This window comes from Protopterus annectens, chromosome 3.part0 (genome assembly GCF_019279795.1).
Source record: "Protopterus annectens isolate FY-2018-M chromosome 3.part0, PAN1.0, whole genome shotgun sequence".
Lineage (NCBI taxonomy): Eukaryota > Metazoa > Chordata > Ceratodontiformes > Protopteridae > Protopterus > Protopterus annectens.
This window is the reverse complement of record NC_056731.1, coordinates 921,077,889-921,104,659: the sequence shown is the minus strand read 5'-3', so window position 1 is coordinate 921,104,659 and position 26,771 is coordinate 921,077,889. Positions and strand designations below refer to the sequence as shown.

At 42.6% G+C, this 26,771-nt stretch overlaps 1 protein-coding gene across 1 annotated transcript in view; it reads left to right on the top strand.

Moving 5' to 3' along the window:
• The window catches only part of ROCK1 (Rho associated coiled-coil containing protein kinase 1), a 4,526,103-nt gene that overhangs the window by 2,359,290 nt on the left and 2,140,042 nt on the right, over positions 1 to 26,771 (top strand). Inside the window, exon 11 of the mRNA XM_044065727.1 lies at positions 11,793 to 11,859. Within this exon, the coding sequence (XP_043921662.1) occupies positions 11,793 to 11,859 (67 nt within the window). The remainder of the gene's footprint in view (positions 1 to 11,792; positions 11,860 to 26,771) is intronic.

Genomic DNA, 26,771 nt, shown 5'->3' with positions numbered 1-26,771 from the left:
TAATAATGCGTGACTGCCTTGCCCATCTGCCCGCCTTACCCACTATTTCCCCTTCTGGCAAAAAATCACTACAGACCAATAGGTATTAACCATTATTCAAAAAGGGTACTTTCTATCCTGGAAACAAATTTCCCCCCCGGAAGGGCGTTCCATTTCCCCCCAAAAAACAATGCCATCTTCTTCCGCAAATTCTGTCAGACATGCAGCAAGACACAGTAGAGCCTGTTCCCACAGGATAAGAAGGAAAGAAATTCTACTCCCGCCTGTTCCTGGTTTCTCAGAAGGAAGGTCCCTGGAGACCAATTTTGGATATCTCCTTACTAAACCTTTACCTGCAGGTACCCACCTTCAAAATGCTGTCATTTCCCGCTCTCTTACCCCTCATATCCTCAAATGCTTTCATGGTCACCTTGGACCTAAAAGATGCTTACCTGCACATTCCCATCAGGGCCTCACACAGACGTTTCCTGTGTTTCTCTGGCCCATCGTAGCGCTTCCAATTGACGGCCTTGCCCTTTGGTTTATCCACTGCCCCAAGAGTGTTTACAAAGTGCTTATCTCCAGCCATTGCCTTCTGCAGGCTCCAAGGAATCCAGATTTACCCATATCTGGACGACATCCTTACCCTAGCACAGTCCAAAAATTCCCTCTTAAGACATCTACACTTCACTATGTCCCTTCTACAAAATCTAGGGTTCACCCCAAACCTCAAGAAGTCCTACCCTGAACCCAGACAAGGACAAGATATTCCTAGGTTGCAGAATCAATACAGAACAAATGAAAGCCTTTCTCCCACAGGACAACATTCTATCTCTAACTTCCCACTTCCAGGAAGTCTTGGTTTCCCAGACAGTCACTGCAAGGCAATTCCTTCGACTCCTGGGATTGATGGCAGTAACCATTCTTATGCTACCATTGGCCATAATGCAAATGCGAAAACTGCAATGGTACCTCAAAAATATCTGGTCACAACACCAGAATCACTTGGAACAAGTTATCCCCCTTCTTCCCTGTTTAAAGAAGGAAATAATTTGGTGGATCCAACAAGTACAACTAAACCCGGGGCTTCCACTGCAGCCCCCTCAACCCACACAAATATTACATACAGATGCCTCAGACTCAGGTTGGGGAGCCACCTTACACTCTTAGAGTCCAAGCCCAGAGGCAACCTCCCATGAAGACCAAACTCATCAATGTAAAGGAGATGACAGCAGTTCTTTTAGCTCTACAGACCTTCATACCCCTACTGCTACCAGGTCCTCTTCTAATAGTCACAGACAAAACCACTGTAATGTGGTACATCAACAAACAGGGAGGTACCAAGGTATACCAATTGTGCAGGCTAGCCCTACTAATTTGGGACCTAGCATCCCAGCACAACCTATCCCTGCAAGCCAGCTACATCCCTTCACAGGACAACAAACAAGCAGATCTCCTGAGCAGAACATCCTCTCCACAGCACGAATGGATGCTGGACAAGACAGTCTTCCTAGACATAGTCCACCGGTGGGGCACTCCACAAATGGACCTGTTTGCCTTCCCCCAGAAAAGGCAGCTGCAGACCTTCTGCACAAAGACTTACTCCCCCAAGCCTAGAGAGTAGACACCTTCAGTTTCACCTGGGAGGGGAAGTTCCTGTATGCCCCCCCCCCTTCCCTCTGATTCAGAAAGTCCTTCTGAAAATCAGGAAGGACAAACCAAAAATCTTGCTAGTGACTCCCTACTGGCCAAGGCAGCACTGGTTCCCCCTTCTACACAATTTAGCCAAGGGTAATCACTGCAAATTACTCCACAAGGTGGACCTTCTGACACAAGACAAAGGAACTCTCGTACACCCACACTTGCAAATGCTATCCCTGACGCTGTGGGTGATAAATAACTAGCCCCATTCAGACACCAGTTTTCAGTGGACGTGTTCTCAGTCATGAGGGAGGCCAGGAAACCCACTACTAGAAAATCATACCTTGCTAAATGGGAAAGCTTTACTCAGGGTTGTCTGCGACAAGAAAGGGACCCTTACATGGCTGATACCCCCCTAGTCCTCTCATATATGTGTCAACTTATAAAGGGTGGACTTTCCTCTTCATCAGTGAAAGTGCACCTCTCCGCATTATCAGCCTGCTTACCTTTAAGATCCTCCCTTGTTAGCCAGGCTGCATATGAAACTCTTCCTTAAAAGGGTCTTGCATATCAGACCACATAAGAAGCCTATCCCTCCTCCATGGGACCTGAACTTCATCCTGGAAAAACTCACCCAGCTCCCCTTCGAACTGGCTAATACAGCCTCTCTACAGTTTTGTACTTGGAAAACAGTACTGTTAGTGGCTATTACCTCTGCCAGAAGGGTTTCTGAGCTACAAGCCTTAATGACATGCTCACCTTACACCATTTTTTTATAGGGACAGGGTCACACTGAGAACTAACCCTTTCTTCATGCCCAAGGTAGTCAATGACTTATCTCTAAATCAGTCCATTCACCTACCCAATTTTTCCCCTCTCCCAGTAATGAAGGAGAGAGGATATTCCACTCCCTAGATGTCCACAGGCAACTGAGATTTTACCTGGACAAGACTAAAGACATTAGGAAATCCAAACAACTCTATGTATCTTTCCACCCGAGGGCATTGGGCAAGGCAGTCACCAAACAGACCATTGCATCCTGGATTAGAAAGGAAATTGGTTTCTGCTACTCATACCATGGGAAAAAAACCTCCAGTTGAGGTTAAGGCACACTCCACAAGAGCAGTGGCCACTTCCAAGGCCTTCCAAAAAGGCATGGACACAGCTTCCATTATGGAAGCAGCTATACACAGTCCACTATCCACACTTTCACCAAACATTACAAATTGGACCAAATCTCCAAAGCACGCGCAGGATTTGCCAAGGCAATCCTTCAAGGCTTTGTGGAGTCATCCTTTGCATCTGCCACCCTTTCATCAAACTAAGCTGTGGTACTCTCCCACACCAAGAATACTGCAACATAGGAATAGAAGGACATAGAATAGTTGTGTAAAATCTTACCATAACCATAGATGTCCTTCTCTTTCATGTTGCAGTATTCCTTCCCACCCACCATTCCCCATCACAGACTCTGCCAGTCTAACTGCTCCCTGATGCCTCTCTCCATTATAGAAGAGACCTGGGCCTTATTCATGTCACCTTTGGCAGCCTATCCTGTTGAGCCATCTACTTTGCCTGCTTAGCTTCTAGTTTGGAGGATTGTGTGTGCAGACGTCACACATACAGTCCCTGGTTTATGGCCTTACGTGTGACATCCCACGCAGCTGCAACAGCCAAGCTGAAGCTTTTGTATAGGAGCTGATGTACGAGTCGCCTGAAGGCAGGAAATCCCACACCAAGAGTACTGCAACATGGAAGAGAAGGACATCTGTGGTTATGGTAAGATTTTGCACAACTATTCTTTCTGGCATTTCAAGCTTTTCATCCCATGCTCTGTCCAGGCACTCTGAATGTTTACATGGAGAACACTACAATGATGTGGTATGTCAACAAGCAGAAGAGCACAAAGTCTTACCTCCTCTGCAGGATAGCTCTTTTGGCCTGGGATCTGGCTGTCAGTTATCCGTTAAATCTTCAGGCAGTGTATATTCTCTCAGGGCACAATTTAGTGGCAGATGTCTTGAGCAGGTCTAAACACAGGCTCATGAATGTATGCTTCAGAGGCATGTTTCTGGACATAGTCTGTCAGTAAGGTATTCCTCCGGCAGATCTTTTTGCCTCCCCTCTGAACAGGCAGCTCCCTCTTTTCTGTTGTAGAGTGCCATACCATCTGGCATGGAAGACAGACATTCTTTCCTTTCCTTGGAAAGGGATGTTTCTCTATGCTTTCCCTCCCCTACTTCCAAGAGTCCTGTAGAAGGTTCAGCTGGACTCCCCAAACTTCCTCCTCTTAATGCATCTGACCAGGGACAATCATCACAAGTTACCTCACCGGGTAGGCCTCCTCACACAGGACAAGAGGTCACTCATCCATCCTCACTCGTCCACTCTTCAACTGACACTGTTGATGATAGGGTTTTGATTCCTTTTAGGCACCTCTTTTCTGAGGATGTGCTAAGAGTTTTACAGGAGGCAAGAAAACTTGTAACCAGAAAGTTTTGTAGTGTCTGAATGGAAGAGATTTTCTGGATGTCCATTTTTTTGTGAATGAGATGAGAGTTATTCAATATGTTCCATTTAGGAAGAGTACTGCTGTGAATAATTTTTTGCATGCTTCCAGCAGGCACCCTGAACATCTCATTAAGTCATTGCCTTATGGTGAATTTAGAAGAGTATGGATGAATACTTCTCAGGTGGCTTCTAAAGATAAATCTCTGGCTGAAGTAGAGGAGAGATTATTGGCCAGAGGGTATTCTAGATCTGTCCTTAATGAAGCAAAGAATAAATTGCTGAATAATGTGATAAGTAGGGAACAATTGTATCAGAATAGTTAAATTTGGACATAGAATTCAATTTACTTCAAGAGAGGAGGGGACAGAAAATAAAATATTTTATGTTACTAGGTTTAGTCCCGTTTCAGACGCACTTTAGTGGTTACAAGGTTATGGCCAATGATAACTGCTGATGATAAATGTAGCACTTTATTTCCACATGTGACTTTTTCTTTTGGTAGATTTTTAAACCTAAAAGAATTGTTGAACTACCTAATTTCCATTCAGACCCAGAATAGTTAATTAGGGTCTTTTCCTTGTGGGAGATGCAGTGTGTGCCGTAGAATCAGAAATTTATCTAATACTATGATCAGTGGGCACAGATTTGTCTCTCAAGCAAGGTTTCATTGTCAATCATGTGGTGTTATATACATTCTGGGTTGTGGGTGTGATGAGGTGAGATGATATATAGGTCAGACCAAAAGAAATGTAAGATTAGAATTTTGGAACATTTGAGAAATATTAGAAAGGGTAATATAGGCTTCAGTCCAGTGGCAAGAACATTTTATTTAAGCCCATTTGGGAAATTTTGGTTCCCTGTTTTTTAGTGTATTAGTCCAACCATGTGGCAACTATGGTAGTGATACTCTATTTGCTAATAAGTTAAATCAGCTGGAGACTACTTACATTTTTAATTTTGGAGCCTTGGTCCCACATAGATTAAATCAGGAGGCGGTGTTAAATTTTTGAAGAAATTTCCTTGATAATATGTCCATATATGTATATATATATATATATGTATATATATATATATATATATATATATATATATATATATATTTGTGTGTGTGTGTATTTTTTTATGACCACATACACACATTATGAGGAGATGGTGGCGTATTTTTTTATGTAAACCTGGTTGAATTTTCTTGATGTTGCTGGTGCAGAATTAGTTGTAATTTTGTTGTTATAATTTTGCTGCTGCTGAAGTTCTGTGGGAAATGTAGTAGTTTTTCATGCATAATGTGCACTGGTCACTTTAAAAGTGGGATGTATAGACAAATTTTGAAACACAATTGTTTAATTGTTTAGTATATTTAAGCTTTAGATTTGGATATGTTGATATCCCTTAAAGGCAAAATGTCGAGATACCAAGATTAAAGTTGTTAGGTACTCTAAATTTGTGTACACCTTTGGATTTATTAGGTTTTTGTGTTTTTTTTCTTTGGTTTTGACAAGGGAAGAGATTTTTAGTCTGGTGACATACTCATAACTTAACAAGCCACGGTGGTGCAGCGGTAGCATTGTTGCCTCACAGCAAGAGGCTCTCCCGTTCGATTCTCGGCTGGAGCGCTTTGTGTGTGGAGTCTGCATGTCCTCCCCGTGGTCGAGTGGCATTCGAAAGACGTGTAGAATGGGCGTGCCTTCGTTGAAGGTTGGACATCGAGCTGGCACCTGGAAAAAAATCTACTGCCAATCATTAGCGGACCGGAGTTCTGCTGTGGCGACCCCTTTTTCAGTGGGGGTCCCTCTGGTTCTGTTGATGTTCTTCGTCTTCCATTGCTGCAGTCCTGACTATTGGGTATAGTCCGCGTCCCAGTTGGCCCGAATACCAGAGTATAAGGCTGACGTCGGTCATGGCGCCTTAGACTGACGTCAGTACGTCAGGGTACTAATGCGCATGACCGACGTCATTTCCTCAGTCTTTTTTGCCGCATGGTCCGATGCAGAAGCAATTTTGCGAGTGCAGGTTGGCGTTCTGAGATTTTCCGAAACCGGAGTTTCAGACCGAAACAGAGTTGGCTAAGTAACCCGCTAGAACATTTTGGTTTTTTCTTGCCTCAGTATTTAACCGGATGTCAGAAAAAGTGAATAACTGTATTTCTTGTGGGAAGCAGATTCCGCATAGGGATTATCATGTGCCTATAAGGCTAAGTTGCAGAAAGTATCTGCGGTTTCGAACTGGAGATTTTCATTATCAGTTCTCTGCATTGCCCTTTGGCTTATCTACTGCGCCCAGAGTATTCACGAAGGTTCTGGCTCCAGTGATAGCTTACTTCAGGCTTCAAGGCATTCAAATCTATCCTTACTTGGACGACTGCCTGATTCTGGCTCAAGAAAAGGAAGACCTTCTACAGCATCTGGAATATGTCATAGCAGTGCTAAGATGCCTAGGGTATTCTGTGAACGAAATAAAGTCCAGTCTAGTACCCTCTCAAGACATGTGCTTTCTGGGTGTGAGACTGAATACAGCAGCCCAGATGGCCTTTTTAACCCCGGACAAACAAAAGAGTCTGTCACTTTACTTCCATCAACTATCTCATCAGTCTGTGCTGACTGCAAGGACAGTCCTTCAAGCATTAGGGTTCATGGCATCTTGTATTCTGGTGCTTCCCAATGCCAAACTGCATATGAGGAAGCTACAATGGTATCTCAAAATGTATGGACACAGCACTGCCAGGATTTGGACACTGTCATTCAAATAATACCTTGCCTTCAAAAGGAATTCTTGTGGTGGGCTCAGGAATGTCACCTAAACAAGGGACTCTCTGTGACCCGCCAGAGGCGAGTCAGATTTTAACGACAGATGCCTCGGACACTGCTTGGGGAGCTCATCTAAATGGAAAGTGGATACAAGACAAGTGGCCTGCCAGACTACAGCATCTACATATCAACATGAAGGAGATGTTAGCAGTCCAGTTTGCATTGATGGCTTTCAAGGAGTTACTTCTTCCAGGGCAGGTGTTGATTCTAACAGACAACACAACTGTCATGTGGTACATCAACAAGCAAGGGGAACACATTCTTATCCTCTATGCAGGCAAGCAATGATTTTATGGGAGACTGCTAAGCCTGCAACTAACTCTTCAGGCAAGGTTTCTGCCAGGAGCACAGAACTCCTAGCAGATGTGTTAAGCAGACAAATCATGGATCCCCACGAGTGGAAACTGGATCTTCATGTATTTCAGAAATTGACAGTGTCATGGGGAACTCCAGACATAGATCTGTTCGCTTCTCCACTAAACCACCAGCTGCCAAAGTATTGCACAAAGGGGTTTCATCACACAGCTTGGAAAGTGGATGCTCTGTCTTTCAGTTGGAAAAACCTTCATGTCTATGCCTTTCCACCTCTGCCTCTTCTTCCAAAGGTATTATTAAAGGTCAGACAAGACAGGCCAAGGATGATTTTGATAGCTCCAGATTGGCCTCGCAACACTGGTATCCACTACTACGGAGTCTGGTAAGGAAGCCTCCATGGCCTTTACCTCTGATTCCTCATTTGTTATCTCAGAAGGAGGGTCATCTGCTCAATGTCAAGCTTCACTCTCTTCATCTAACAGCCTGGCATATTCTCTCTTGAAGCACAGCAGGTCTCAACTTCCTCAACAAGTTTTAAATGTGATTATGGAAGCTAGACGACCTAGTACAAGGAAGGTGTACGCAGACAAATGGAAGAGATTTTTATTTTGGAGTACAGCAAAGAATTTGGAGATTTCTGAGCCTAATTTGAGTGTGGCTCTTCAATATCTTACTGAGTTATTGGACAAAGGTTTGTCCTTCTCTTCCATTAAGATTCATGCTGCAGCAATTTCAGCTCATTATGATTGTGACCCACCTTTGTTTTCGCATCCTTTGTTCAAGCAGTTTCTTAGAGGGGCAAAGAATATAAGACCCCACGAGAGCTCCTACTCCTGCTTGGGATCTCAATTTTGTGTTGGAAAACTTACTCTACAACCTTTTGAGCCTGCAGCTACTGCTGAACTGAAATACTTGTCATGGAAGACTGCTTTTTTGTTGGCCATTACTTCTGCAAGAAGGGTTTCTGAGTTACAGGCCCTTATGGCGGTTGAGCCTTTTTTGATTTTTCATAAGGATAGGGTATCATTACGTACTAATCCTTCCTTTATGCCTAAGGTGGTTTCTAGTGTGGCTTTAAACCAAACTATTCATTTGCCTACTTTTTATGCAGATCCCCAAAATAAAGGGGAAAAGATTTTGCACACTTTAGATGTACACAGGCAATTGAGATATTATTTAAGCAGGACTAAGGATTTTAGGCAGTCTCAGCAGTTGTTTGTTTCTTTTGCCTTGAGTTCACAGGGCAAGCCTGTGTCAAAACAAACTATCTCCCGGTGGATTGGCTTTTGCATTGCATTTTGTTATTCCCATCATGGCAAGGGATTCCAGCTGGGATTAGGCCTCATTCCACTAGGGCTACTGCCACTTCAACAGCATTTCTAAGGGGTGGCAACTAAGGATATTTTGGAAGCAGCTACTTGGAGTTCAGTACATACTTTCTCTAAGCATTATCATCTTCCTATCTACTCTAAGTCTAGGGCTGGCTTTGCCACTGCTGTTTTGCAAGGCATGTTATCAGCTCCTACTTCCTTATAATTTGCCAACCTCCCTTTCCTCTGCTTTGGGATTCTACCCAATAGTCAGGACTGCAGCAATGGAAGACGAAGAACATAGTACAGTTTTGTACCTACCATAAATGTAGATGTTCGAGGATTCCATTGCTGCAGTCCAATTTACCCTCCCTCCTTCGCCTCTATGTTTAGGGGTGGTTGTGTAGGTGAGTTTACATGCATATATATTTTTTGTATATATATTGTTGTATATATTGTACATGTTTTTTGGTGCAGGTTTTTTGGGACTTGTCTTTTTGGGTCTTCTGACATCTGGGGCAAGAAAAGACTGAGGAAATGACGTCGGTCATGCGCATTAGTACCCTGACGTACTGACGTCAGTCTAAGGCGCCATGACCGACGTCAGCCTTATACTCTGGTATTCGGGCCGACTGGGACGCGGACTATACCCAATAGTCAGGACTGCAGCAATGGAATCCTCGAACATCTACATTTATGGTAGGTACAAAACTGTACTTTTTTGTGAGTTGCTCCAGTCTGGCTTGGCCTGTACTGTAAAGGCCCATTTGTCAGCTTTTTCTGCCCTTGAATCCTCCTTTGGCTTCTCACTTTGAAGTCAAATGGTTTCTTAAAGGCATTCTGCATCTTAGACCCCCCCCCCCCCCAAGGAAGCCTATTCCTCTGCCTTGGGACCTTAATTTTGTTTTAGAGAAATTGACCCGGCCTCCATTTGAGCCTGCAGGTTCAGCTTCTTAGCAGCATTGTGTATGGAAAACTGTGTTACCTGCTCTTTCTTCTGCTTGGAGGGTTTCAGAGCTAAAAGCCATTAAGGCTATCCCTCCTTTTTAGTTTTTTTCACAGGGACAGGTAGTCCCTTCGTACTAATTCTCCTTTTATGCCCAAGGTGGTCAGTGAGTTGTCCTTGAATCAGGCAGTTTGACTCTCTTCCGTTTTAACTTCTCAGACTGCTAGTGCAATGGTCCTGCATACATTGGATTTGCACAGACAGCTCAGGTGTTATTTGGATAAAGCTAAGATCATTTGTAAATCTGACCAGCTTTTTGTTTCTTTTCATCTGAGGACATTTGGTTTAGCTGATTCTATCTAACCATCAACTCCTGGGTATCTTAAGGCCATTTCTTTTTGTTATTATTTTCATGGCAAATGTTTTGTCTTCCATTAGAGCTCATTCCACTAGAGCTGTTGCCTCTTCTGGTGCTTTCTTCAAGGGGTTGAATATCAATTCCATACTTGAAGCTGCTACTTGATTTTCAGTGCATACCTTTACTAACTATTATGAACTGGATATGGTTTCTAGGGCCAGAGCAGGTTTTGCTTGAGCCATTCTGCATGGGGTTTTTTTTGAGGGCCTTCCACTTCTCAGTCCTTTTTTTAAGCTTTTGTACTCTCCCTACTGTGAAGAATACTGCAACAGTGATGTAGAAGACAGAGTGCAGTTATGTAAAACTGTACCATAACAGTAGATGTCTTAATTTTCACTATTGCAGTATTCCTTTTTTTCCTTTGGATTTTGTTTTTGGTTCCCCTCCTTGCTGAGGATCTCACTTTTCCTTTTTTTTGTCTGCATTTTCTCCTTCTGGATGTCTGTAGCCTTTTTTTGTCCTTTGGCGACTTTTGTCTTCTGGAGCAATTCAGTTCTGTGTAGCTGTGTCCTTATGTCACCTTTATACTCTGTCCTATACAGGGAGCATTTATGTGATGTATGGCGCATACAAAATCTTCAGGCTTTGGCATACCAGCTGGATGTTGAGCTGTCCTTAACAGCACATCTGTAATGTGAAGAAAACTGCAACAGTGAAGAAAAGGACCTCTACTGTTATGGTAAGATTTTACACAACTGTACTCTCTATTAGATATCGGCTAAGAGGGGAAAGTATGATTGTGTTAGTCAGATTCTCTAAACGGATCACCACTTTCAGTGCCATTTTTGTCTAGGTGCAGAGCACAATTACTACAATTGCAGTATCTCAGTCTGTCGTACCTAAAACCTTATACACATGCCTTTCATCTCTTAACACTTATTTACAGATGCAGCACCTTAAGCAACTTGCCCAGGCTAAAATAGTGGATCCTTCACCTCCTTATGTCCTACCTGTCTCAAAGAAGAGGAAATAGATTCACCTGGTAGCTCCTTTTGATCACAGACCTCTGGTGGCTCTTATCCTGGAAGATGCCTGGTAAGAAACTGCCAAGGCATTCCATTAGGATTTTCTCAAGCACTCTGATTTCCCATATTTTAACCTTCCCATCCCCTCAACCCATATATGTATTTATATATATATATATATATATATATATATATATATATATATATATATATATATATATATATATATACATACATATACACACACACACACACACACACACACACACACACACACACACACACACACACACACACACGTACCACTCTTGCCATATTTCACTAGTCTGTCAGTTTTTGTCTTGCCCTTTAAACTTGGGATGAAGAGTAACATTACACGATATTGATCAGAGTTTTAATTTTAATGTAGGAATGTTCTTCACTTAGTATTTTGTGGAGCAATGTGTGTATGTATATGTATATATATATATATATATATATATATATATATATATATATATAAAAATGTGTGTATGCGTTTATATATCAATATCTATATTTATATGCATATATATGATACCTGTTGTGTAAGTATTTTTATTTATTTATATAAATATATCTATATATATATATATAGAGAGAGAGAGAGGGGGAGAGGGAGAGAGAGAAATAGCTACAGATATAAATATGTATATGTATACATTTTTTTCTGTTAAACTTCTGCATTCTCTTTCCTCACTCTGTCTGATAGGGCTATGCAGACAAACTGCATTTGTATAATCTGAGAAACAAAATCGCAGTTTTAAGGTCATTACTCCCATTAGCTCAGAGCCAGTGTAAAGTTTTTTTTTTTTTTTTTTTTTAAATAAGATTTATAATAAGCAAGGAACTAACTGCATGTTTACTTTTGACTTTGATCTACAGGTATTCATGTGGCCCTAGCCCAGAGCCCAATGAAAACAGGCCGAATTCTGTCATAGAAAAAAGTCATGTAAGTATTACGTTTCAGATATTTTCTCTTTTCTTTTTTTAATTTTACTATTTTATTTAAAAAATTGATAACATATAAGAATACAATACAGTATTAATAATAAAGGGAAAAAGTAATGAATGTAAAAAAAAAACAAAGAAGAAGAAAAATAATTAAGTACATAATATATGTAGAGTCCCCCATGGATATGAATACATTTAGAATACAATGACTACCAACATTGTGGATTTAAACATGGTATTGGTGCTGCTTTCCGGTGTTTTAGTACTATTTTCTTAATAACCATGTAAGCTAATGCAGTACTACTGTACTCATCTTTGTGAAAGCTGTCTAACATGTCTACCAAAAAAAAATAATCATGTTTAAAGGAGCATTCTTTTTAATTAAAATATTAGTCCATTTTCTTATAAGTTGTCAGTATTCATTTATTTGTTGACATTCCCTCTAACAATGGAATATGTCAGCATATTCATAATTGCAATGCAAGCACTGAGCTGTATCTTTTATAATAAATCATAATTTAACCTATGAAGACAATAGATAATTTTATACTGATTAGATAAATTATGAATTATGTTTATTAAAGTTCTATTCATATTCCAATTTTCAATATTATATATTGTATTTAAAGGCTTTCTCCTACTTAAATTTGCCTGGGTGATGTGTTAACATATTTTTTTCAGTATTTTGTTTATTGTAGAAGTCTGATTTCTTTTAGCAATAATATGAATTTTTATTAGAAATTATTTTGGGGTTCGAAGCATTGACTTAATTTGTGATATAATAATTTTATTAGTGTATCTATTACTTAGGTCTGAGTTACAAGTATATTCTCCCAAGTGATATGTTTAATGTGAGGAGTAAATAATGCATTATAGGAAAACATGTATTTTGTCTGTTTCTCCAAGAATTTTGATATAATGAAATAAGTTCATTATATGTGTACTGTAGGCATTTATGCTTTGCAAGTACTGTACATAGTTATTTTTATATAGTTTGCAAATTATAGGTTAATTATTTGGCATTAAAATTTAACAAATAGGGTTATATGCCTTGTTATCCATATGTTGCATATTAATTATATTGACATTATCCATATATTGTATATTAATTATATTAACACAGGCATTTGCAGTTATGTATCTTAGGGGATCAGGTAAGTCCTAAACCACCATGATGCTTGGATGGATAAGTAGAATTCCATGATACTCTAGGTGAGCCCCCTCTCCATAAATTTTAAATGCATGTTTTGTTTGTTTTATACCATTGAATACTTATTGAGGCTACTAAGTTATGTAGTGGAAAAAAGTAAAGTAAGCAAAATAATCGTTTTAACAATATTAACTCTTCCTATTAGTCAAAATAACTTATTCATGATTTTGAAATTTTAAATGACTTTTTCATAGTATTGCTGATATGAATTAGAGTGAGTATGATAAAAATTCTTTCTATAATGTATTCCAAGAAATGTAAATGTTTCAACTGTAAGAATAGTTGTGGATGAATTATTGCTGTTATGATTTGTAACATTCTGTAGAGACATTCACTCTCTCTTATCTTATTTAATAATATAGCCAAAAATTGATTTACATCCATTAAAAACCATTTGCAGTCTGATATCATGTTATGACTGTAATTACTGCTAATTAATTGTATATCATTTGCATATGCAATTAAGTTTCAACAGTTGTCTGTTTTTAATAATGTTAAACTAGTTTTTAATTTGATTAACAATAGATTAATAAGTAATTTAAAAGGAAGGATGACATGGAGCAACCTTGCCTTATTCCATTGCTGGGATTAAGTTTCCATGAGGCTTATAGTGCCTGCATATTTGAACTGTTTCTTACTGAAATTGGTACACCTTGTTTGCTGTAGCATAGACTAGATCCAGGCCTGCTGAATCTAGCTTTGTTTGTATGCTTGTTGTTTGCTTGTTATTTCCCTGAAATGCTAATTCCACGTAAAATGCGGCTTTTCAGCGCTTCTGTGGATCCCTAGTGATATCTGCATTGCTTAGTGTACTTATTTCCTTGTTTCACTTGAAAGAAAGTTACTGTTTGTCGTTTTTGCATTTAAGTTACCTGTAACACATTGCATTTAAGTTACCTGGCACTTGCTCACTAAAGCAATTATATAAGTCAGCACTAAAATATTAAAAGCACTACACCCTCACAAACTCCCCTTGAGTACCTCGTTCCCCATTGGCCCTTTTTTCAATTATAAAGGAATTCCCAATACTATTCTAGCATGTCCAAAGGTCAGTTGTCAAACTCCTCTCCGGTCCAGCTGGTGAATCTGGGAATCTTGAGGCAATGTTACAACTGCCTCATGTACACAGACAGTCCTCTCCTCCTCCCAACAAATTCCAACACATGTGAGAGATGCAACCATATTGCCAAACTGGAGGCTAAGCTCTCTCAACTCAGTACTGGCGTAACCAGTCAGGAGGAGAAGGAAACCACACTCACTACAATTCCAGTCTCACATAGACCTACCACAACAGCAAACCAAACACATAAACACACAAAAACATACTCGGAGGCTCTAAATAAAAATCTGCCTAAGCAGCAGAGACCTCCAAAGCAGACACCCAAGCAACCGCTACCCCAAAACAAAACACGTGCAACACATAGCTCACAAAGCCAGTGTGCCGAACAGTCACAGCCCTTAAGGCTAAACAACAAACCTGATACACTTGTAATAGGCAACACTATCATCAGACACACTGACGTCCCGCTCACCAGGCTGAACAAGGAGAAGGTCACGGTGAGCTGCCTGTCGGGCGCTAGGATCTGCCACATAACGCAAACACACAGGTCACTCCAAGGCAAGTACAAATATGACTAGGTCATTGTCCATGCTGGTGTGAATGACCAGAGACGTACCTCCCTGGACTACATGAAAAGAGACATAGAGGAGCTCTCTGAGCATGTAGCCCAGGCCGGTATGACCCTGACCTCTTGAGTAGCATCTTACCCTCACCAAGAATAATGCCACAATATGAAGACAAGATGATCAGTTTCAACAATTGGCTTAAGTATTGGTGTCATTCAAAGGGGATCCAATGCCTGTCAGCCTGGGATGACATGCTCGACAAGCCACGATGCTTCGCTAGGGACGGCTTGCACCTGTCAGCACTGGGCTTTCGGATATTGGCAAAGGCTCTTGCTTCCCCCATAGTGCCTTTTTTAGGCAAGGCTCAAAAGACAAACCCACCTCCATAGGTATCATAAGGGATAAGAAACTAAAAGAGTAATGCTACTCAATACCAGAAGTCTAAACCTCAAGATGCACGCACTCGAAACTCTCCTTAGCATGGAGAACATCGATATCTGTGCAGTAACAGAAACCTGGTTCAAGGCTCCCGAGAGGACCCCAGCACTACCAGGTTATACCTCATACCATGCTTTTCGGCCCCAAAACTTGGACCAAACCACAAAAGGAGGGGGAGTATCAATATTCGTCAAAGATACCCACACCTCCAGGTTGGTGGCACAGCACGAAGCATCAGAGATTATCCATGTGCAACTAACAGTGGGTAAAACTGCCTTCCAGTTTATAGCCTGCTACAGACCACCCTCCCAAACCCAGGAACCCCACTCGGCCTTCCTGAGAACACTGGAAAATATGAAGGTCTCTCCAAACACTGTTATATTGGGCGACTTCAACTACCCAAACATAGACTGGGAGCATTACTCTAGCTCCAACACCCTAGCCCAAAGGTTCCTAGAATTTATAAACTCAAATGCTATGGAACAACTTGTTACCACTCTCATAAGAGGGGAAAACATACTGGACCTGATCATCACTAACATGGGGACTCTATGCTCCAGACCAGAAGTGTATCCCTCACAGGTAAGATCAGACCATAAACTAAACTCACTGGATATTCACATCCCGACCCCACCCCCTGCCCAGAAAACCACAGTGAAAAACTTCTCTAAAGCAAATTTCACACTCCTCAAAACTGAGGTGGAATCCTTCAAAGCCCCCGGGCCTGTGGAAAATATGGCCCTGACCGCAGAATCCTTTATAAATGCATTCTATGAACACCTTCAGGAATGCATGGATCATGCAATCCCAAATAAAACCAAGACCCAATCCTCCAAAGGCAGACGTCCTGTCTGGTGGACCCCAGCCATAAACAAACTATACAATAGAAGGAGGAAGCTACTACATGATAGAGCAAAATCCCAAAAAGGGAAGGCATCTCTGATCAGTATTAGCAAAAAACTACGGGCACTCATAAAATCGTCTAAGGCCAGCTTCGAGAGAAAAATTGCACAGGACACTAAGGATAATCACAAGGCTTTCTTTAGTTATGTTAGGAACCTGGGTGGGAATTCCCAGATATGCTCAGAATTAGTCCAAAATGACAAAAAATACATCAAACCCACAGACATTGCCAACATCCTAGCTGACAGGTACAGCGCAAACTTCTCCCCCCCCTCCCCACCAAAAGGGCAAATATCTATCCCAGCAGAGTGCTGCCCCCCTGACATCTCAGATGCTCAGGTATGAGCCGCCCTCTCCAAAGCAAAAAACACATTATCATAAAACATAAAACTACTGTTCAGTCTCAGTCTTACTACAGGATATGTACCCAAAGAGCGGCGTACAGCAACAGTGGTCCCTCTCCACAAAGGTGGTGCCTCAACGGATCCTGGAAACTATCGCCCCATAAGCCTGACTAGCTTGGTCTGCAAAGCTATGGAAAGGATCATCATGGACCTCATGAATAAAGATATTGGGGACCTACAGACACTGGATCCTACCCAGTTCAGCTTTATTAAGGGCAGATCCTGCCTCTTAAACCTGGACGATTTCTTTGAAACAGTCACCAAGGCCATTGACGAGGGGAAGGTGGTCCACACAGCCTACCTGGACCTCACAAAAGCCTTCAATACAATACCCCACTTGGGCATTATAGATAAGCTCACCAGCTTAAATATAAACCCCTGTGTCACTAGATGGGTTGCAAACTGGCTCAAGGACAGAACCCACATGGTTAGAATTGCTGGAGTCATGTCAGACTCCAAACCAGTTACAAGTGATGTCCCACAAGGCTCAGTCCTGGGACCTGTCTTGTTCGGTATATATTTCTCGGAGGTACAGGCCAACATGGAAGGACTGTGGCTGACCAAGTTCGCAGATGACTGTAAACTGGGCGCCATAATAGACTTCTCCAGCCGACACAAGCATCCTCCAAAATGGCCTCATAGAAACAGACAGCTGGTGCCAGAGCCATGGCCTCAAGCTAAACGCCAAAAAGTGTATAGTCATCCCCTTTGGCAAAAACAAAGTGCCCACAAATTACCACATAGGTGGTAATCCATTAAGTACAGAAGAAGTAATTAGGGACCTGGGGACCCAAGTTGATAGCAATCTCTTATTTGACAACCACGTGGTCAAAGTGGTTAGAAAAACATTTTATATAGCCCACCTAATCATGAAGGGATTCACATCTAGATCAGGGGAGGTCATCGTGCCTCTTTACTCATCCCTCATTAGGCCCATAATTGAGTACAATGTCCCTTTTGGGATGTACCTTACCAGACACCTGCAGCAACTGGAAAGACCCCCAAAAGTACCTCACCAAGAGGATCAAAGGGCTCAAACAGATGCCATATGCTGCCCGGTTAAAGAAACTCCAGCTGTACTCGGTGGCATACCACCTGCTCAGAGGCGATCTGTGCCTGACGTATAAAGCCATGTCCAACCCGGAATTAATGGACATGCTGCACCTCAAAATCCAAATCCCATCGAGCTACGCGCTCGAGAGACTTGAACCTCAGCACTGAAATAAATAGGACATGCTGGAGGGACAGATTCATAACCCAGAGGCTCCCTTCACTCTGGAATAAAATCCCAGTCCAGGTTAGGCAGAGTCCCTCATTGACTCTCTTCAAGAGGAATCTTGATGAGTGGATGGAAGATCGTAGGTTTACCCTGGGTATCACTTTTGTGTCACTGTTAGACAGAGGCGCAGTATACTAACCTCGAAAAAGGGCATAGCAAAATTATTTAAAATGGGTGGCGAAAGCCAAACGCACTCTGGCTAGGCTTATAAATGCCCTAGGGCAGATAGCCTAGTATGAACCTATGAGCCAGAAAAACGAACCAGAACACCCCCCAAGGCAGTCCTCGAGATACACAGGTTTATTAAAAAGACAACAGGATTAAAGGTTCGTAAACACACAAAAATCACCAATTAGGAAGTTAAGCACTTTCACCCTCAACACTGGACTGTATTAAAACTGCTCTTTTCACTTAGGATCATAGGAGGTTACTAGGTTATTGACCTGGAGGTCATTACAAGCCTAGCCATTTTATCCCAATGTAATACCATAGATACTCTAGTCAGGAGGTTTGTAGACACCATCCCTGCTAAGAATTTATAGTGCTCTATCCACTCATCCAGGTTCCTTTTGAACAGTGTCATTCATAGAGGTGCTCTGCTTCACATGAATTGGTAGCCTCTTACAAAGATTTGGCAGTCTCCAGAAGACAAATCTGTCCCTCCAGCATGTCCTATTCAAGTTGCAGGCCATATTTAAGTCCCTGGAATGGTTAGCTCTAGTCCCTTTTGATTTACAGATGTACAGTAAATTCATTAGGTTTGGGTCATAGATTGCTCTGTAAGCCGGGCATAAGTCTCCCCTAAGAAGTCTATATGATACTCAGTATAGTGACAGGGACTTTAATCAGTCTCTGTAAGGCACGTGCTGGAGTCCCTTGATCTTTTTTATTAGAAACCTCTGAGGTGTCTCCAATTGCTGCAGATACTTTGTACCTGTACCTTTGTACAGTACATGCCAAAAGGGGAGTTGTACTCAGTTATGGGCCTGATTAGTGATGAGTATAGAGGGGTTATAACCTCCTTTGCTCTAGAAGCGATGCCTTTGCTAATTAAGTGTGCCGTGTGGAAAGCCTTCCTTACTGCAGTAGACACATGGTGGCCAAAGTTAAAGTCGCAATCTACATGTGATCCCAGATCCCTTACCACTTCATAGGTACATATAGGGTATTGTTGTTAATTTGGTAGTGTGAGGGGATATTGTTTTTACCAAAGGGAATGATTATGCATTTCTTTGCATTTAGTTTAAGACTGTGACTAAGACACCAATCGTTGTATGTAAGACCCTCCTGAAGTATACTGGCATCTTTTGGGGATTCGATAATTGCACCCAGTTTGTAGTCAGCCACCGCCTCTTAGTTTTAGCCTGAATGTCTGAGAAGTATATACCAAACAGTAAGGGGCCCAGCACTGACCCTTGTGGCACCCCACTGGTGACAGGTTTGCTGGTTGATGTGGAGTCACCCATTTTGATAGTATGTGACCGGTTTGTGAGCTAGTTAGCAGCCCATCTTACAACAAAAGGGTTTATGTTCAGGTTGCCGAGTATATCGGTAGTGCCTGAGTGTGGGATTGTGTTGACGGCCTTGGCCAAGTTGAGGTGTGCTGTGTGCGCAGATTTGCCCTAGTCAGTGGCCCTGGTCACATTTTCAAGGAAATAAACCATGTTTAATAGGCAGAATCTGCCCTTAACAAAGTTGAGTTGGGTTGGATCCATGATTTGGCGGTCGCCTATGTCTTTATGAGCGCCATGATGATACGTTCCATGGCCTTACAGATGAGGCTGGTCAGACTTTTGGGTCTATAGTTCCATAGGTCTGTTGCTAAGCCACCTTTGTGGAGGGGAATAACTGTTGCTGTTCTCCATTCCGCAGGAGCATAGCCTGTGGTTAGGCTGTGATTGAATCGATTACTTAATGGTGATGCTAGTTGATGTTTTAGTTTGTTTAGAAGACTGCCTGGAATACCGACTGGCCTATAGAAGCTGAGTTTTTGCCTTAGACAAGGCTTTAATGACCTGCTGTTCGGATATTTGGGGAGAGGGGGGCAAGGTTTTTGATATGTTTGGAGAGGATAAGGGAGTGAAAGTTTTGCCAAATCTGTCAGCCTGCAGATTTGCTATCTCTGCGGGATCAGAGTGTGATATACAGTTAATCACTAGTTCAGCACATGCTTGAGTTTTACCTTTTAGGCTGCATACTTAACTGTAAGAGGCCTTATGGATGTCCTTTCAGGATGCAACTGCAGTCCTAACATATGGGGTTGTCCTGCCTCAGGCAGCCCTTCGGTCGGCCGGATTCCAAAGTCTGGGTCCGGCGTCGGCTGATGTCGCCCTTTCCCCGACGTCAGAGCGCCTGGGGGTATAAAAGCATCAGCCGACGCCATCTTCTTCAGTCTTTCTTGCCACGCGGCGCCCGAAGCAGAAGCAGTTCGCAAGTGCCAGTTCACCAGCTCCTGTGTTTTCAGCTACTGAAGTCTTCAAAAAAGCTAAGTACCCCGTTGGGGGCCTTTTCTTGCCTCAGCCGATGTCATATAAAACTGTAAAAGTTAATAATTGTTTAACTTGTGGGAAACAAATACCTCATAAGGATTTCCACTCTTACTGCTTACCCTGCCTAGGCCCAGAACACAACGTCTCGGCCTGTACAGCTTGTGCTTCTTTCAATAGACGCACTCTTAGGCGTCGGTCAGAGTTTGCACAGGATTATTTTGGGGAAGATTTCCGTTATATCATGCCGTCGGAGCTTCCGACAGCACATTTACCGAAAAAACGGAAGGACAAGGACCGACACCCGCGGTCTCGGCCGACATCACGCTTAGGCCTACCGCGAGTGTCTCGGTCTCTTCTGAGCCGGTTTCACAACCGCTACAGACCAATGACACCGCCCCACCGGTTACTTCGGTACCGGAGGCCAGCTCGGTGCCGGTTTCTGTTCTCCCCTCTGAGACCGAAGCCCAGGATATTTCTAACACTATTTCAGTGGATAAGACTACTCCAGCACGCGGGGCTGCCAGGCCTCCAGTGTCTATGTCCATTAAGGCCTACACACGTGCTAAGGCTGCCAAACAGGCTAAGTCTCTCCCTCCAAGGTCTGTTTCTCTAGGATCCACTTCTGCTTCTCAAATTTTAAGTTTAGCTTAGGACCTTATTTCTTTAATTAGGGGTTCTCAGCCACATCCAGATAGAGGCTCTCAGCCGCCTTCTGTCAAGAGGCCTAGGGTTGAGCAGGTAGATTCCCCAGTCCTCTGATGAGGCCTCAGGTGATTCTGCACATTCAGACTACCAGGAGGAGGCCTTCTCGGCCTACGAGGATTCTGATGCGGAGGAATCCATTCCCTCTGCTTCTCCTCCTGAGGAGTTTTCCTTTGGGGAAACGCTTCATTCCATGAGGGAACACTTCAAATGGCAAGGCCAAGAATACTCAGACTCTAGGAAAAGGTTAAGGGAATTTTTAAAGCTACCTCAGCATAGACCCTTAGCTATTCCTCCAGTTTTAAATGTTTTAGATGATGTGTACTTAGATTCTAGTGTTTCCCCTGACTCCCTCCCCCCTGCTCCTGTCAAGCCAGACAGGTACTACAGGGTCCCAGACACGCATCAATTTCTGTACAAGGGCCATACTGCTGACCCTGAAACTATTTCTCAGGGGCCTAAAGGGGTTTCCTCCACTACTGTTAAGAATCCACTTCCTTCGGAAAGAGATTCTAGGGCTTTAGAAAGGTGGGGCAAGAAAGTATATACATCTTCCACCCTTTCTATGCGAGCATTAAATTGTCAATTTCATATGATTCAGTATCAGGAATACATGTTGGATGACTTACAAAAGAAATTGTCTTCCCCTGAACCACTAGATAGAAAGGGGTTACAGGAATTGGTTTATAAGACTCAGCAGGTTAGCAACCATTTCCTTCAGTGTGGATATGATGCATTGGAAGCTTCATGTAGAACAGCAATGACAGGTGCGGTCATACGCAGACATGCTTGGTTAAAGGAACAAACATTGCCAGACCATGTGAAAATTAAGCTTTTGGACGCACCACTAGAGAAACATAAGCTATTTCATGCTACTGCACAAGAGGTTTTAAAGAAAATAGAAAAGGCAAAATCAGTGCAAACAGTCAAAGATTTCCTCCAGGTACAGCCTCCAAGATTCAGCAGGAATTGGCCTTCCAAGCATTGGTCCTTTCCAGACACACACAAATTTCAGAGAGGCAAAAACAGACGTGGCAGGGGTAGAGGGCAAACTCGAGGCTCCTACAGAGGACGTCAATGGCAGCCTCCGAACCAGAGAGGTGGGGCAGGACATTCCACTGCTCCACAGGGACAATCTCAATGACTTGACTTTGACTCCGCCATCCAGGGCTCAATTAGAAGCACCTTTGGGCGGAAAATTATCTTTATTCTCACAAAATTGGCACAATAGTATAAAAGGACAAATGGATACTGGACATAATAGACAAAGGATACAGATTCCATTTTCATACGCTACCAACAAGACATGGCAGGCCAAACCTGTCACCAAATCAAAGGGCAGAGGCACTCAAACAAGTAACCAACCTACTTCAAATAAGAGTAATAGAAAAGGTTCCTTCTGCAGAACAAGGCCAAGGATTTTATTCAAGACTGTTCCTTGTTCCAAGAAAAGAAAACCAATGGAGACCCATTCTGGACTTGTCCGCACTGAATACTTAACTTATTGTGCCAAAATTCAAAATGCTGACTTTACAGCAACTCCTTCCCATGCTGGGCAAGGGGTCTTGGCTGGTAACTCTGGACCTCAAGGAGGCATACCTGCATGTCCCAATCAGACAAAGTTGCAGAAGATACCTCAGATTTCTTGCAGGCTCAGAGCATTATCAATTCTCAGCATTGCCCTTTGGCTTATCTACTGCGCCCAGAGTGTTCACGAAATGCCTGGCATCAGTAATTGCACTTTGCAGACTTCAGGGGATACAAATATACCCTTACCTGGGCGACTGCCTTATACAAGCGGACAGCCAACAAGCCTTGTTAAAAAACTTGGTCTATGTCATTCACCTACTGCAGGCCTTGGGATGCACGGTCAGTATTCAGAAATCAAGTCTCGTACCATCCCAACAAATACCTTTCCTGGGTGCCACACTGGACACAAACACCCAGATGGCATTTCTGACGAAAGAAAAACAAAAACAATTACCAGAATACTTCAGGAAATTAGCAACACATACCCAGATGACTGCAAGGAAAATCCTGCAGGCCCTGGGTTTCATGGCATCTTGCATTCTTCTGATTCCACACGCAAGGCTGCATATGAGGAAACTACAATGGTATCTAAAAAGTCTATGGTCTCAACACAGCCACAGCCTGGAAGCTTTGATCCACTCATTCCATGCCTTCAAAAGGAATTTCTGTGGTGAGCCCAAGCAAGCCAAATAAACAAAGGTCTGCCTTTCAGCAAGCCTCATACAAGTCAAACCATAACAACAGATGCCTCAGACCATGGATGGGGGGCGCACATGGAGGGCAGATGCATTCAAGGACAATGGACACAAAAAGAAAAGCACCTGCACATCAACCAAAAAGAAATGCTGGCAGTGATGCATGCAATCAAGGCCTTCGAAAAGTTCATGCATCAGGGCCATCTACTAATAAGGACAGACAATACCACAGTTATGTGGTACATAAACAAGCAAGGAGGGTACCCATTCCTACCCACTTTGCAGACTGGCAATGAATCTCTGGGATATTTCCCTTCAATTGAAAATAGAGCTACAATCCCAGTTTGTACCAGGGAAGGACAATGTTCTGGCGGACAGCCTAAGCAGAAACATCATGGATCCACACGAATGGATGTTGCATCCAGACATTTTCTTACAAATAACTCCAGCATGGGGAAGGCCGGACATAGATCTTTTTGCCTCCCACCTCAACCACCATCTGAAAAAGTTTTGCACAAGGGCATACCACCCTCAAGCATGGAAGGTGGACGCTCTCTCCTTCAGTTGGAACTCCCTAACACTATATGCCTTCCCACCTCTTCCTTTGATGACCAAGGTGTTACTAAAGATCAAGACAGAGCAGCCGAAAATCATACTGATATCTCCAGACTGGCCAAGGCAACACTGGTACCCACTGCTACGGAGCTTGACACACACCAATCCGTGGCTCCTTCCTCAGTGGCCACTTCTTCTGACAGAGCACAAATTGCAGGACACTACACCCCAACTTGAAAACATTGAAGCTGACAGCTTGGAAGATTCCATGACTATTCCTCAGGATACACTTTCCTGAAGGGTAAAAGATATCATCCTGGAGGCGCGCAGACCTTCCACTAGAAAAACATATTCAGCAAAATGGAAGAGATTTCTTATCTGGAACAGCAAAAAGGGTCAAGACCCATCAGTGATGAGCATTCCACAGATCCTAGAATATTTGGCTGAAATGCTCCACAATGGCCTTTCATATTCTTCCATAAAAATACATGCTTCAGCAATATCTGCCAAATATAACACTGATCCGCCTGTATCTTCTCACCATTGCTAAGACAGTTTCTAAGAGGTATAAAGAACATCAGCCCTCCAAGGAAACCACCAGTGCCTGCATGGGACCTCAACTTCATGCTGGAAAAATTAACTCTTCCTCCCTTTGAACCAGCAGCATCTTCAGAGTTGAAATTTCTGTCTTGGAAGACAGCTTTCCTACTGGCAGTAACCTCAGCAAGAAGAGTCTCTGAGCTACAGGCCGTTATGGCAATACAACCATTTCTCATTTTTCGTCAGGACAGAGTTTCTTTGAGAACCAATCCATCATTCATGCCAAAGGTGGTATCCAGGGTGTCCCTGAATCAAGCTGTTCACCTGCCTACCTTCTTTCCCAATCCTCAAAATAAAGGAGAGAGACTTCTGCACACCTTGGACATACACAGACAGTTGCGCTATTACTTGGACAGAATAAAGTCTTTCAGAAAATCTGACCAGCTTTTTGTAGCTTGCGCTGCTGGATTGCAAGGAAAAGCAATTTCCAAACAGACAATTTCTAAATGGATTGGAAATTGCATTCGATTCTGCTACTCTTTTCATGGAAAAACTGTGCCAGCTGACATCAGGCCACATTCCACCAGAGCTACAGCCACCTCCACAGCCTTCTTAAGAGGAGTGGCAACAAAGGACATTTTAGAAGCTGCTACATGGAGCTCCGTGCATACATTTTCCAAACATTACAACCTGCCTTTATATTCCAGATCCAGAGCAGGGTTTGCTTCTGCAGTCCTGCAGGGCATTTTAGCTACACCATCTTTGTCTTAGTGCCTACCACCCCCAGGTTGGCTATGGTATTCAACCCATATGTTAGGACTGCAGTTGCATCCTTGAAGGACATAGTACAGTTTTGTACCTACCATAAATGTAGATGTCCGATAGGTATGCAACTGCAGTCAGGTTTTCCCTCCCACCTACCCCTCTGTGGTCCTCTTTTGGGTTCTACCCCTCAATTTAGCTACCTGGGGTAATCTTTTATGGTGTATTTGTTTTTATGTTGTTGTACTTCTCTGGAATATTTTCTCTATTTTCAAAATTTAGCCTTCCTTAGAGGGCACCTGGCATCTGGGGCAAGAAACACTGAAGAAGATGGCGTCGGCTGATGCTTTTATACCCCAGGCACTCTGACGTCGGGGAAAGGGCGACATCAGCCGACGCCGGACCCAGACTTTGGAATCCGGCCGATCGAAGGGCTGCCTGAGGCAGGACAACTCATATGTTAGGACTGCAGTTGCATACCTATCGGACATCTACATTTATGGTAGGTACAAAACTGTACTTTATCCTTAGCTAATTGCCAAATTTTTCTCAAAGTTACCCTTAGAAGATTTGACATGTTGTCTTATTTGCTTGTTGAGGCTGCTTTTCCATTGTTGGGGCCTCACCTCAGTCTTCTTACACATCAACTTTTTGCGTTTGTTGTAAAGTTTGTTGATGCTGGATGGTCCACCAGGGCGGCCTGTTTTTACTTTGGGATCTGGTTTCGATTCTCTTTGGAACAGTCGAGTGTATACACTTGTACAGGTGAATGTACAGGGACAAGGCTTTAGTGTAAACTTTGGTGAAGTTACCAATTCCAGCTTGCGGTGGAATTTGGAATGCATTTATACCTTCCCCTAGGAGATTAAAATTTGCCTTTGTGAAGTTTTTTTTTTTTTACTCTGACTTTGCACTTTATGATTTCTGGTGTTAGTGCCAGTTCGATGGCGACAAATTTGTGGTCAGATTTAACTAATGTGGGTCCGACAGTTGCAGTGGTGCATCTGTTTGTCATGTTAGTGAGGACCAGATCTAGTATGTTTGTCCCTCTTGTTGGGGTTTGAACAATTTGTTCCAGGGCATTTGACTTAACAAAATCAAGGAGCTTTGCATTAGTGAATTTGGAGCTAGGATAGGTTTCCCAGTTGATGATGGATAATTGAAGTCCCCCATGACCAGTGTGTTTGACAATATTTGGATTGAATCCAGTTTGGTCAAATAGGCCTCTTGCGCATCGTGATCCATGGAGGGAGATCTATAACTAGCTATGACTTGAATGTGGGGGGGGGGGGTCTTAACCACAGTAATCTGAAATTGGAGTAACTCCATAGAATTGTCCTGTCCAACTAGTTGTGAGGTGAATTTATCTCCAATATATATAGAAACACTTCCTTCTTTGGTTCTCACATGTTCGTTTTGTGGAGTGAAGGTGTGGAAGGCATTATAGCCTTGTAAGGCTTAAATGAATCAAATTAAAATTCTTTGGTGAAAGCATTATTCTCTTGTTAACGGGTACTGCCTACATTTTAACTATGAAAAAACAAAATAACGTTTATATTTTTAGAACTGGCAAAATGAAATACTCTCATTACTAGTGAGAAAAGTATGCTCATCTAACCTAAGCTGCCACTGACGTTCTTTTCCCAGCAGCTCCTTCCACTCCTTCCATGATCCTTCTTTCAAAATTGTTGACCTTTGTTAATGTAAAAGAAATACAAATTTCTTCCAGTTATTACAATTAAAGAATTTTTAAACAAAGCATTGTTAAGGTTATCTT